Source organism: Marmota monax, unplaced genomic scaffold (genome assembly GCF_021218885.2).
Source record: "Marmota monax isolate L192 unplaced genomic scaffold, Marmota_monax_Labrador192_F-V1.1 WCK01_AAM20220418_F8-fsc00013, whole genome shotgun sequence".
In the NCBI taxonomy this organism is placed as follows: Eukaryota; Metazoa; Chordata; class Mammalia; order Rodentia; family Sciuridae; genus Marmota; species Marmota monax.
This window is the reverse complement of record NW_026692202.1, coordinates 19018362-19031793: the sequence shown is the minus strand read 5'-3', so window position 1 is coordinate 19031793 and position 13432 is coordinate 19018362. Positions and strand designations below refer to the sequence as shown.

The 13432-nt window shown below is 36.5% G+C and overlaps 1 protein-coding gene and 1 pseudogene across 2 annotated transcripts in view; both read right to left on the bottom strand.

The window, feature by feature from the left end:
- Window positions 1–13432, bottom strand: part of Mdn1 (midasin AAA ATPase 1) — a 148840-nt gene that overhangs the window by 70602 nt on the left and 64806 nt on the right. For both annotated transcript variants that reach the window (XR_009225852.1, XM_046431427.2), the window contains exons 33-40: window positions 12947–13076; window positions 9249–9467; window positions 8316–8513; window positions 6640–6848; window positions 5633–5755; window positions 3668–3865; window positions 1787–1894; window positions 1226–1414 (exon numbers count right to left, since the gene is read on the bottom strand). Coding sequence is in view for 1 of the 2 variants with exons in the window: in XM_046431427.2 (XP_046287383.1) it covers window positions 1226–1414; window positions 1787–1894; window positions 3668–3865; window positions 5633–5755; window positions 6640–6848; window positions 8316–8513; window positions 9249–9467; window positions 12947–13076 (1374 nt within the window). In the remaining variant the exon portion in view is untranslated. The remainder of the gene's footprint in view (window positions 1–1225; window positions 1415–1786; window positions 1895–3667; window positions 3866–5632; window positions 5756–6639; window positions 6849–8315; window positions 8514–9248; window positions 9468–12946; window positions 13077–13432) is intronic.
- On the bottom strand, window positions 9496–11694 carry LOC131423719 (insulin-like growth factor-binding protein 3 receptor; annotated as a pseudogene).

Sequence of the window (13432 nt, the reverse complement as noted above, 5' to 3'; positions counted from 1 at the left end):
GGAGACAAGGACTGAGCTTTTGGCAACATAATGACATCTTAGGGATGGGACTCAAGTCCATACAGAATATTCAAGTATGTTTCATATATACCTTAAAACACATATCCTGAAATTTTCCACTTGTGGTATCCTATCAATGCTAAAAGTTTCAGATTTTGTAACATTTTAGATATCAAATGTTAACTGTCAAATTAAGAAGATTAACCTGTACAACTAATACATAAGTAAATAAATTTAAATACTAGGTCATAGTATGTAAATTATGTATCAATAAAAGTGTTTAAAAAAAAAAAAAAAACAGCTGAACATTTTCTTCTAATCCAATGACTGAAAGCCACTTGTAGGTAATAAATGAGTAGTCAGCATTTGATTGGGCTCTGAATACCACATAAGAGGATTTGGGCAGAATGAAAGGGGTGATAGATACATATGCTATCAGCTGGCAACATCTTCATGCTTCCACCAGGATGTTACTGCTCTCTAACACATGGAGTTCTGCAATCATTTGTTTTTAAACAGTGGGGTTTAGCAGAGAGGAACAGCAGACAAAGTAGAGAAGGCCTATTTGTGAGATTCCATGCCTTGGATCCTCACCTGTAGGAAGTCATGTCAGCACTTTCTGCCTATAGCTATTGTGAGCGTTCAGTGAGACAGGACGTTAAATGCCACAAATCAAAACCGGCACAGGCTGAAAAAAGTGGCATGGTCTTAGCTACTCGGAAGGCTGAGGAGGGAGGATCACTTGATGCCAAGAGTTTGAAATCAGCCAGAGCAACATAGTGGGACTCATCCCTTCCCCTGCCCCTCAAAAAGCATATATAGCTACAGATCCCTAAGCTGAGAATTGTGCTATATTTCACTTATTAATAGTATTTTTCTTTTCATTTAAATGCAGAATATCTTCTCTTGACATCTACTTAAACTTTCTGCTGGGCATCAGCTGTCTTCTCCTGCTTCTCACCTTTTTTCCAGGAAAGATATTAAAAAACTAGGTTTTTATTACTAAAGGACAATCCTGTTTTCAGATTTGTGACCACAGGATTTGAAATAACAAGCAAACTGTGTCCTCCAAAGCAAACTACTTTGATAAGGGAATGTTTTGTCTGTTTCCACAACTTCTAAATTTCCAAGTAGTTTACTAGGTTTGGTATTATTAGCATAAATACACTTTTTTTCCTCTTAAGATGAAATCAACTCTCAGGAAGAAACAAAGTATGAAACTCACCTTCTCCTTGTCTTCCTTGCTTCTCATTCTTTGACCATAAATTAAAAACACATGCTGACCAGGATCATAACAGCCAGGGGATTGATCAACAAGCATCAACTGACACCAACGGAAAAGGTCCCGGAGGTTGAATTCCCAGGGTCCTCCTTTTTGGCCCCATTTCTTCTCAACAGACACTTCGAGATCAATCTATAAATAAAAATATCCTTATTGAGAAACATATCCAGCGTTGCATTAAGTACCATCAAATGTATTAAATACTAGAAATGTATCTGTGATCTGAAGTAGAAATTAAATATATTAACAGCTTTGATTCAGATGCTTCCTTCTCCTAAACCCAGACTTCCAAATGCCAGAAATATCCTAAAGGCATTAATATTGGCATTTACAATACAAAACTGATTTACCATCACCCTCAATGAGTAGGTTGCCTTCTACTAGAAACTTGTAGAATTTTATCATTTATTTTGAGAGACTGGTGATTTTGGTAGAATTCAATATTGAAAAAATGCTGGTTCAAATATAGCCAGGAAACACAGATTAATACAAGTAGGTACTTACTTGGTTGTTGAAAGTTACCATTTTTTTAACAATATTTCTGTCAATGGCTGGGAACAAAGTACTGGCAATAAACTCCATGTCAACTGCTGTAAGGGGATCCACAAAGACCTATAGAATCCAAAAAGTAACATAAAGGAATGCCAGTTTCTCTTTACAAACTATGACAGATCACGTTATGTGAAGTCTTAATACTAAATATTTAACTCATATATATATAATCATGTCTACATTTCAGATACATACAATTCTATAAATTTTAGCTTTAGAAATTTCTATTATTGCATTTTAAGAATCAAATTTTCAAATATAGAGAAACAGACTTTTGTTTTTAAGCTCTGTGCTAGTAAATTCAAAGGCAAAACGTGCAATTTTTAAAATGCTTTCAGAATTCTAATTCTGAATGTTGGGTGTTAAGAATGTACATTACAAAATCTGTTCAGCTTTTCAGTATGCTGTCCATAATAAAATGTTAAGATATTTAGCAAATTCTTAATCATCAAGGGACATGGACATTAAGAAAAGCTAACATCTAGAGGTATTTCCAAACCTCTAAATTAGCCAAACTCTGCAAAATAGCTATTAAACAAATAATTTGTATATGTATACATATACATATATACACTTACACATACATAATATACATAGATACAATATATATGCATACCCCTTTGCAAATAGGATTAAAGGCAAGAGAAATTAGAATGTTAGGGGCTAGGGTTATGGCTCAGCGGTAGAACGCTTGCCTAGTACATGCGAAGCACTGGGTTCAATCCTCAGTACCACACAAAATAAATAAAATAAATAAAGGTATTGTGTTTAATCACAACTAAAAAACAAATATTTTAAAAAATTAGAATGTTAATAATGATGATCTGGAGATAGTGGCTTTTTATTATTCATGGCAGTTGTCTGTTCTTTCTTTACTTAAAATACATTACTTTCATTATAAAATTTGTTTAAATGTATTGACACACAGACACTTGAAAAGGTCAGACAGGTTTCCAACCCTGAATGCAGTAACAGAATCCTGAAGATTACAGTGACCTTACTCTCCACCAAATGACAAGACAACAAGTTATCCAGGTAATAGGACAAAATGATTCAAAGTAGCAGAGAGGCCAGGTGTGCTGGCATGCAAGCCTGTAATCCAAGCATCTCTGCAGGCTGAGGAAAGAGGATCACAAGTCTGCAATCAGCCTCAGCAAACTCAGTGAAACCTTATCTAAAAGATTAACATTAAACAGAGACATGAGGTGGGAGGGAAAGGGAGAGAAAAGGAAATTGCATGGAAATGGAAGGAGACCCTCATTGTTATACAAAATTACATATAAGAGGTTGTGAGGGGAATGGGAAAAAAAACAAGGAGAGAAATGAATTACAGTAGATGGGGTAGAGAGAGAACATGGGAGGGGAGGGGAGGGGAGGGGGATAGTAGAGGATAGGAAAGGTAGCAGAATACAACAGTTACTAATATGGCATTATGTAAAAATGTGGATGTGTAACCGATGTGATTCTGCAATCTGTATTTGGGGTAAAAATGGGAGTTCATAACCCACTTGAATCTAATGTATGAAATATGATTTGTCAAGAGCTTTGTAATGTTTTGAACAACCAATTAAAAAAAAAAATTAAAAAAGAGACCAGGGGTACAGTTCAGTGGTAAAATGCCTTTGGGTTCAATCCCTAGTACCAAAAACCAAACCAAACCAAACAAAAAAACCTGAAGAGAAGTGATGATGGGAAACAGTCACACTAATATTCATCACATAAAGACAAGAAACCGATCAGTAAACTGTCTTTCATTTGTACAGTCAAACATTCTAACTGCTACTTACCAGCAGTCTTATCTACCATTGATTTCTAAGTAATAGTGAATCTTACCTGAGTGAATCTATTCAGGAAAGACCTGGGTAAGCCCTTCCTCCCACCTCCTTGTCTAAAAGGATTCTGACACCCAAAAATCTTCGTCTTTTCATGCTGTACTTGAAAGCTCATTCCTAACTCAGGCACAAAGATTTCTCCTCGATGATCAAAACAAGCATTGAGTCCTTCCAATACAGACTGTGAAGCCAAGTTAAGCTATATGGAAAAGAGAGTGCATATTTTTGTTTCACTGTATATGTTGTATAACTGACAAAAATCAAGAGAATAATTAAGAAAAAATAAAAGAGTGGTAAACTCAGGAGAGGGAAGCTCAAACAATATTTGTAGCCAAATATTTCCCAAGCCAAACGATGAGGTGATATGTATTTATTCTATTGTTCTTTATTTTACATATATATGACATTTAAATGAATATTCAGATTGAAGTAAAACATGTTAAAATCTTTCTAACATTAAACCATATCCATTACATACATGCATCTATACTGTTCTAATCTGGCAAAACTAACTTACAAAAAAAACTTGCCAATATATGTATTTCACTTTAATACTCTGGGTTTTTAGAAATTTAACACTAATTATAGGCTAATAGGTAGGATTTGATAGCTCTTTATACACTTTTCAAATTCAAATTATTGTCTTCAAATGGTTTCAAAGTCATGATATAAACAATTGGATCTACACAATTAGTTTTTACCAACAGTTTTATAAACAATTATAGGGAGTTCTCATGCAAGAAAGGAAAAGAGCCAAATGGAAGTCTTCAGATATTGAGGTTCAGATCTCCATGACGTGAGACATGGAAGGTTTTTAGGAAACAGAAAAAGTCAACTGGGAAAATGCAAACCAACAAAATAAAGTATCAGGCTACAACATATAACCATTTGACCTGTTGTGTTTACGTAAGTACTACAAAGTACAAACTCCTCCGCATATCACAAATACATAACTGCTCTTAAATGTGTCTATTTCACCCCAATTTGAGTATGGTCAAGTAACCTTCAGCTTTAAAATTAAGTTTTCCCCTTTCTTGGCTAATGAATAATCTATTAGACATCTTTTTCCAAAAACATCTGTAAAAAAACCTTTCTCCTGATATTTCCCCAAGAATGGCAGGCAGCAGCTCAGCAGATGGAATTACATAGTACTCTCTGATGTCCAGACCTAGAAAGATACAAGTGTCTAGAAAACAGCTGGGAGAACGGTGTGGAGATGCAGGCCTATAATCCCAGCAATATGAGAAGGCTGAGGCCTTCTGGAGGATTATAAATTTGAGGCCAGCCTTAGCAATTCAGCAAGATCCTCAGCAATTTAACACGACCCCATCCCAAAATAAAAGATAAAAAGAACTGGGAATGTAGCTCAGTGGTAAAGTGCCTCTGGGTTAAATCCCTAGCACAAAATCAAAAGAAACAGAAACAACAACAAAAAAAGAACCAGCTGGGGCCCCTAACATCACTCTAATCATTTCAGCTCCACAAATATATCTAGCCTTCTCCTGAATTAACATACATCCTAAACAGACCCACTCCTTATCTCTCAGACAAGATTCAGTATTTACCTTGCCTCATGATATGCTGTTCTTTATTCTGATGGATGTATTTTTGGGGGGCGGGGTGTCAGGGATTAAACTCAAGGGTGCATAACCACTGAGATAGATCCCAACACCGTCTTAGTTTTTATTCTGGGGCAGGGTCTCACTATGATGCTTATAGCCTTGCTAAACTGCTGAGGATGGTTTTAAACCTGCAATCCTCCTTCTTTAGCCTCCCAAGCTGTTGGGATTACAGGCATGTGTCACCATCCCTGGTGATCTGATTCTTTAAAAGAAACCATGGAGGACAATTTATTCAAGTTCTGTCTCTATTTATCCATCAGCATGTTCATTCACTAAAACTACAAATAAAAGGACCACTTCCCACACATGTATTCCCATCCAAGACCTGATGGCAAGACACTCACCTCATCCAACACAACCCAATGGCCTGCCTTCAAAGCTGCCAGCAAGGGGCCATCACACCAGGCAAACTCTCCTCCCTTGCCACCCTCAACAGGTAGATCTCCTCCAAATAGGTCTGTGATGTCCTTTGAGAGAGAAGAAATTGAAAAAAAGCCAACATTACTTTTTAAACAAACAAGGAAGCAAACAAAAGAAACTAGGTCTTAAGACCCTAAATCTGAAAAAGTGAATTTTTTAGCCCTTGTCATTACGTTTTCTTCTTATACCCAAGTTAAAACTAACCACTCCCCGTACTCTTTATCAGAAGCCTAAATATATCCCAAGCACCTTCTCATCATGATGCTCATTAATCAATTTAAGCAGATGCTCAGATTAGTAATTCTGTATACTTGAAAATTTGTTGGTAAGCTTTGAAAGAAAAAATAGTAACAATGCCCAGGTCTTGCTCCCAGCCACTTATAATTTGTCACCTCTGTCCCAGACTTTTATAAGATTATTTAAAACTCATTTTCTTTCTACAAGTTTTTTTAAGAAAAACAAAAATGTAAGTGAGATTATATATTATAATAAATACAAAAATGAGTACTTCTCTCTCAAAAGAGAATGAGACTAAAATATCTAACTAAGAGAGAACAGGGCTGGGATTGTGGCTCAGTGGCCTCACAGATATGAAGCACTGGATTCGATCCACAGCACCATGTAAAAATAAAAACAAACAACAACAACAAAAAGAAAGAAAGAAAGAGAGAGAGGAGAGAGAGAGAGAGGAGAGAGAGAGAGAGAGAGAGAGAGAGAGAGAGAGAGAGAGAGAGAGAATAATATTATAAGTGTGGATAATAATGAATCCAGAAGCAGACTTAGTTTAGAAGAACATATTGCTAAGATCTTTATCACCATAAGAAATATATGGAGATATGAACAATATCATAACCATTTTAAATTAGAAAATTCGATAAATAGAGATATTATTACCCACACCTATTCCAAGTTCTATAGGATAACAGCTTACCGTTTGCTCTGACAGATTGATTCGAACAAGGGTATTTCCTGAAGCCTTTGCTAATGCTCCCACCAAACTTGTCTTGCCAACACCAGGAGAGCCCTCCAGGAGAATGGGTTTATTCAGTTTGGTAGCTCTTAAAAGCCTCTGGGCATTCATAGCTGTGGTGCCTGCACTGAGTGCATAGTCAGCAATGTTGTTCCTGGGCAGGACAGGTCCTTAAGGGATGAAAAGCAAAGTCACATATAAACTGTACATAATCCAATCCTATACACACATCAACTCAAGAATCCAACCAGTAGGATAGTCAATGAAGTAACATGTGTAAAGAAAACATGTAGCTCCTATTTCAACATCCCCCATTTTTGCATTCAAAAAATGGAATAGCCAAGAGTAAACATTTTCAACTGTATTTATAACACACCATCTTTCCATGTCTTATACACATACATGGACACAGGTCTAACTAGAAACACCTCTCCTTTCACAAACCTATACCTCAAATACTACCTATATTTGTACAATTCACTTTTATAAATACTTGTTTTTCTAAAGTCCAAGTGTAAGCCATAAACCACATGCTTCCAAGGTTTTTAGATCACCAAGACAATTCAGGATATGTTCTCAATCCTTCGGGTAATTGAAGTGCAGGACTAATAGTAGTCTTTCAGGTTTACTATTTGTGTTTCTTGGCACACAACTGGAAGGAATTGAGCAAGGAAAACAACCTTTTCCTCACTTTTGCAAGCAAAAGCAAGGACCACCCCAGTCTCAGGCTATTAAAGAAAACTGGAACACTGAGGAAAGGTTCCACATGGTCAAAAAGCTAAGTTTACCACACAACCTCAACATACTGCCACTGTCCCTCTATATATTTCATCACTGAACAATTATTAATGTAGAAAAGAAAGGAAGGAACTAGAAAACAGAGAATCCTGCTATGGAAGCAACAATCTAAAAAATTAAGAATGCTTTAGAAGATATGTAATCTAATCACCTTATTTAAATATTTGGCAGAAGAATGGAGGTAGAGCTCAGTGATTGAGAACACTCACCTAGTAGCATGCACAAGACCCTGGATTCAATTCCAGTACCACACACATAACACACACACACAGTAAATAATATTTGGTAGAGCCAACCTAGTTAGATGAGAGTCAGGATCATAACTTAAGCCAGGTTATTGCATTTCCCAAGTAATCACTCACTTATTCATTCACTCAGTCAAAAGATATTTTCTGAATGCCTATGCTAGGCTACATGCCAGATGCCAGGGGCAGGGAAAAGAAAGATACAATTCTTGCACTCAAAGCTTCACAAATCTATGTTTGTAAAAGGCAGTGAGCTCTACAGTTAAGAAATATTATAGGCTAATCGGCCTTTGTAGGCCACTTAAGAGTTTACTAACTTGAGTAATTTAGAGCTTTATTATAGGAAAGCTCAAATAGTGGGCAATGACTAATAACCCATGAGTAATTGTTTTGTAAAAATGAGCTTATATCTACACTACTATTTTTACATACCAGTTACATATTTTGAACCATTCACAAAATTAATTATACCAAGTCAGATTCTAACTTCAATGCTAGCTTAAAAATAAACTTGAATATGACACATTAAAAACTCAAGTCAAATATTCATTATTTATAGGAAGAGAATAATCATTTATTTAAAATCATTCTTACCCCTTGGTATAAAAAATGGATGGATTCCCCAAAGATTATCTATGCCAGTGAATTCTTTGGCCTTCTGTCTATCATAAATCTTCAATTCATTTTTCTGACCTTCTGTAAGTCGGACTATCTTGGAAAGTTTCTTCATTAGAAATTTCAGACATTCTTCTCGGGCTAAGAGGGTAGTACCAAACCCAGAGGAGGTTACTCCTAAAAGACAGAGGATCAGTACATCAGGGAATAATACCAAGTTCACAATCATTCAGCCAAATCCTTAGCACAGGTTCCTGGGGGAAAAGGCCTAGGGAAGAATTATAGTCTAAATAAAATTTTCAGTGTAAGCAGTCCTAAGGAAGAATCCTGACCTGACTCTCCTTTTGCTCAGTTTACACATCATCAACAAAGAAACAAATTGTTTATTAAAGTACTCCAGTCATTGACAAATGATTCTGGAGATGGAGCAACTAATGTTGCAATATTGGTAATTTTGGTTTAAGTTTCTAATCTTCATGGCTGGAAAAATCAGAACTAAAACATTCAATTTTATGAAATAAGTAAACTTAAAACATGGCAAACTAAAGAATTCTGGCCATTAATTAAAAATGACCCATGAGTTAAGAATGATCCAGTGCTTCTGGAGCAAGGTCATTTTCAACAGTCTTCTTTCTACTCATAATCACACATTTATTAAGTTCCTGGAGCACCTTTCAAAAGTACCATCTTTGGGGTTGGTGTTGTGGCTTAGTGGTAGAGCGCTTGCATAGCACATGCAAGGCACTAGGTTTGAACCTCCGCACCACATAAAAATAAATAAACAAAGGATAAAAGATTAAAAAAAGAATATGCAAAGAAAATCTACTCTGATTTTGGAAATTTAAAGTATCTGGGTTAGAGATGTGGGCTTTATTCTAAGCCCTTGTCTCTAATAATTAATGGAAAACATACCTGAACCTATTCCATCTATGTACACCAGGCATGCAGCATGGACAAATGATGTCACAGTAGAGATAATCTCTGGTCTTTTCATAGCAGCTTCCTCCCCCATTATGTTCATGAAATTAACCCAGGACAGGATATCTCTGATACTGACAACACACTTGCGGCCAAACTCCTGATGGGTCAGCCAGTGGATGAAATCCAGCATCACCTCAGCTATATCAGCCCCTAAGAAACAAAGAGACACAATTTGCTTTTTATGAAACATCTCAGAACAGAAATTCACATCCTGGGGCCCAAAGACATACAAGAAGGGTCTATGCTCCTTTGCTAACGTGCAAAATTTTGTGAATGCCTATTAATGCTTTTGTTTCCTATGGAAAGGAGTCTATAGTTTTTATCAGATTGCTAAGAGATTCATAAGTAGTGTTCCATTCTAATAAAAACAAAACAAAACTGCTTTGAGAACTATAGCCTAAAAAGCTGTCCTTGAAAACTGCTGAGAAAAGTTATTCATGTTAAGAGACAATTACTAAACTATGCCATAATAGTTTTAAGAATATATATAAATTTTAAGGTATGATACAACTTTATTATATTTACATTTAAATAAATGTTTATTATACTTAAAAGTTCCCCAACTTATAATGTCTCAACTTTTAATTTTTCAACTTTATGATGGTGAAAAGCATTCACATTCAATAGAAACTGTACTGTAAATTTTCATTTTTACCTAGGCTCATCATATACCATATGATATTGTTGATATTCTGGACAGTGACAGGGAGTCATAATCTCCAGTTAGCCATACCATCAGATGGGTAAAAAAAACTAATTCTCTACAGTACACTGTTTTGCTAGCCCAAGATGTGTGGGAAGTTAGGCATATTAAATGCATTTTTGATTCATTTAACATCATTGCAAGCTGAGGAACATCTATATTATATTCACCATAATGAGGAATGCCACAGTCTCAGAGGCACTAAATTCAATTAATTTATTAACTTTTAAATCAATGCATCAGTTAATTTGACAAAATACGGGATTCACAAATGTTCTTCATGATTCAAGTTGAATGAATATTCCAATTATCAAATTTTATATTGTAAAATATTTGTCCAGGAATAAAGAAAATACTCAAGTAGTATATATAGATTCAAGAGACACCAATGAAATTTAGTAATTTTTTTAAAATTCTAAAATCAATAGTAATCCATTTAACTAAATTTTAAAAAGTACAAATACCAAAGAATGTTTAAAAAGGAAAAATAAAAGATGAAGTGGAAGAATTAGCACTGCTCTAATTTACGTTAAACTATAAAAAGAACACTAATTACAGAAAAACCCAAATCTCCCTGTCCCCAGCAAAAAGCCTTTTTATTTCCTCCCACATGGCAACTCTTCCCTTTTAGAACATCTCTTCCAACTCAGACTAAGACCCAAGAAATGATTCACTCCTGAGAACAGGGAAGGAACTTGTTCAGTGTCCTCATAGCCAGATTCTAGACCAGTGGGACTCTTGGCATGGATGGAAGCACACAATACTGATACAGCAGAGAATGCCATAGAAGACAAGGAAAGAGCCCAAGAGCAGCAGCCTGGAGCCACACAAAGCCTCCTAGATGACCAGCTTGGTGAGTACAAGGCCTTTGTTGGCTCCAGACCCTAACCCACTCCTCACCCATCTTAGAACTCAGGGTTGCATTCCTGTTCTTGTGCAGGACGGACATGGATGGTTGGCTGGAGGATAGGATTCCTGGTACAGCACTGAAATACAAATAGGTTCCTAAAGTCCTTGCTGTGGTTACATTGACTATGGTGAGATCAGCTTTCCTGCAAAAGATATTTTTGATCTCATCTGAGTTCTCAGGATCTTCATTTGGAATGTTTGTGTCATGTTCCTGTCTGTCTGGACCATCTCCAGACAGTAGTAAACCAACGTCATTGGGAACCCTGCCACTTCCCTATAACTGTCCCATTTATGGAGCACAGGGTCAGCTGGCCAAAAGACCTTGTTCTGATGGATACCAGGGCTGCACTGGCAAACTCCTGGGGTAAGAAGAAATTCACCAAGGTCCAAGTCTGAGAAACTAAGAACAAGAGTCTCAAAGTAGCACAGACCAGAGAATAATGTGAGCTAGACAGAGAGACAGATTATTCCCTGCTTGGCAGCTGGCTATGCAGAGCACAGGTGTCTGGGGTTTTGTGTATGTTTTTGTGCTGAGGATAAAAAATGCTGAAAGTTTATTAAGCCATTTTCCCCTTACATGCTTCCCTAGGATCTCTACATCTAAATCTGCTGCTGTGGCCTGGAAAGCCTATAAAGTCAAAAAGCTCCCTTCCCCTAGGACGGGCTGTGGAACTCCAAGATATGTCCCTAGGAGTCCCATGCTCAATGCCCTACAGATGGTTCACTCCCCTTATGTAAAAAGCACTTTGGTGATGGAGTAAGCATGGGCAATGAACAGCAGTCACATCCTCTGCCAATCTTATGCGAATCCAAGTAACTGAATAAAGAAATAAGCAGCCTAATGAGATTTAGATTTTACTTCCTGAGGGGATCCAGCCCCAAGGCAGAGCTTAAAGACCAATTATACTGGCTTAACAACTTCTGCCTTTTCCTCCTCCTCCTTTCACTTGAATTCTTGCAATAAGTGCACCAATATAAGCAGTACAAAGTCCAACTGATTAGTTCTGAGTTTGGTATTTGGACCAACATTCACAGTATTACCAAATAAGTTATTAGAAAGGCAAATTCTCAGGTCCTACACAAAATATAAGGAATCAGAAATAATGGGTGTGGGGCCCATCAAGCTGTATTTCCACAAGTACCCTAGGTGAGTATGGAACCACATTTTAGGCGATTCTTATAGTATGGGGTGACTGTCACATTAGTGGGAAATGGAGAGAAAAATGGCAAGTTTAACAAGGTATGGGTAACTCCAGCTCTTCAGAAACTGGAAGTTCAGTGTGGGCCCTAATGAGAAGAAGTTTATGCTCAGAAGTTTATGCTCAGAAGACCGCAAAGCCAGTCTTTCTGGAAAGTGTAAAAGAAAGAATGGATTCCATGCAAATGAACCCCATAGGTGGCCTATGTACTTTTGAAACTGTGCTTTAGGGTAACTTTTAAAAAATTTCAAGCTCAAAGATATAAATATCCTTTTATATTCTGTAAGAAAGGAGCCAAAATGATCCAAAAACCTATCCACTGATTTTTGGAACCAAATGTGGGTTCCAAAGTTAGCCCATTTGGTATCTAAGATATTTAGGGCTAGGGAACAGAGCATTTGCTTAGTATGCATGAGCTCAATTTTCTAGTACCAGAAACACACACCAAAGTAACACAGGCTTAAAAACAAAAACATATAATAAATGTCTTACTGGATATTTTAAAAATTGCTGGGGCCAGAGTTGTAGCTTAGTGGTAGAGCACTCCTCAGCACCACATAATAATAAATAAAATAAAGGTATTGTACTCATCTACAACTAAGAGTGTGTGTGTGTGTGTGTGTGTGTGTGTGTAAACTCATAGACCCAAAACCTAGGGTAATTCTTTTATTTATAACACAACACACACACACACACACACACACACGTGTGTATATATTTATGGGTTAAAATTATATTTATAAGCAAAAGTATACTCTAATATAGTCTTACAAAACATCCCTCCGATATATTACCACCACAACCACCTGCAGACTCACCTTTGTGATCTGTTCTGCCCAGAGATAATCCTGGACGAAGATTATGACTTATTATTTGAACCAAATCTTCACGCCTTGTGCTTTGAGGACACCATATTTCTGTAAAACGATTTCTTAAGGCAGGAGATAGCTACAAAGAATAGAAACTCTAATGTGAATTTAAAACCTATAAAGAAAGTCCTAATAAACTCCTAGCTATGAATCCAGCAAACAGTAATCACATGAAGTGTGATAACTCTCTTATTACTCTACTAGTAGAAACAATTTAATAAAGACCTACTTTGTCCTGACTCCTTAAAGATATCATCTCATTAATCTCCATGATACCCTTTATAGCAGAATTATCTCCACTTTCTTTATAGACATTGTAGAGAACTGAGGCTTAAAGAGTAAGTGGTGCAACCAAGCTTCCAGTCTTAGTCAAACATGAACTTTTTCCCTTTAGTAAAGGTTCTTCCTTTCACTTTACATTTAGGTACACAAACA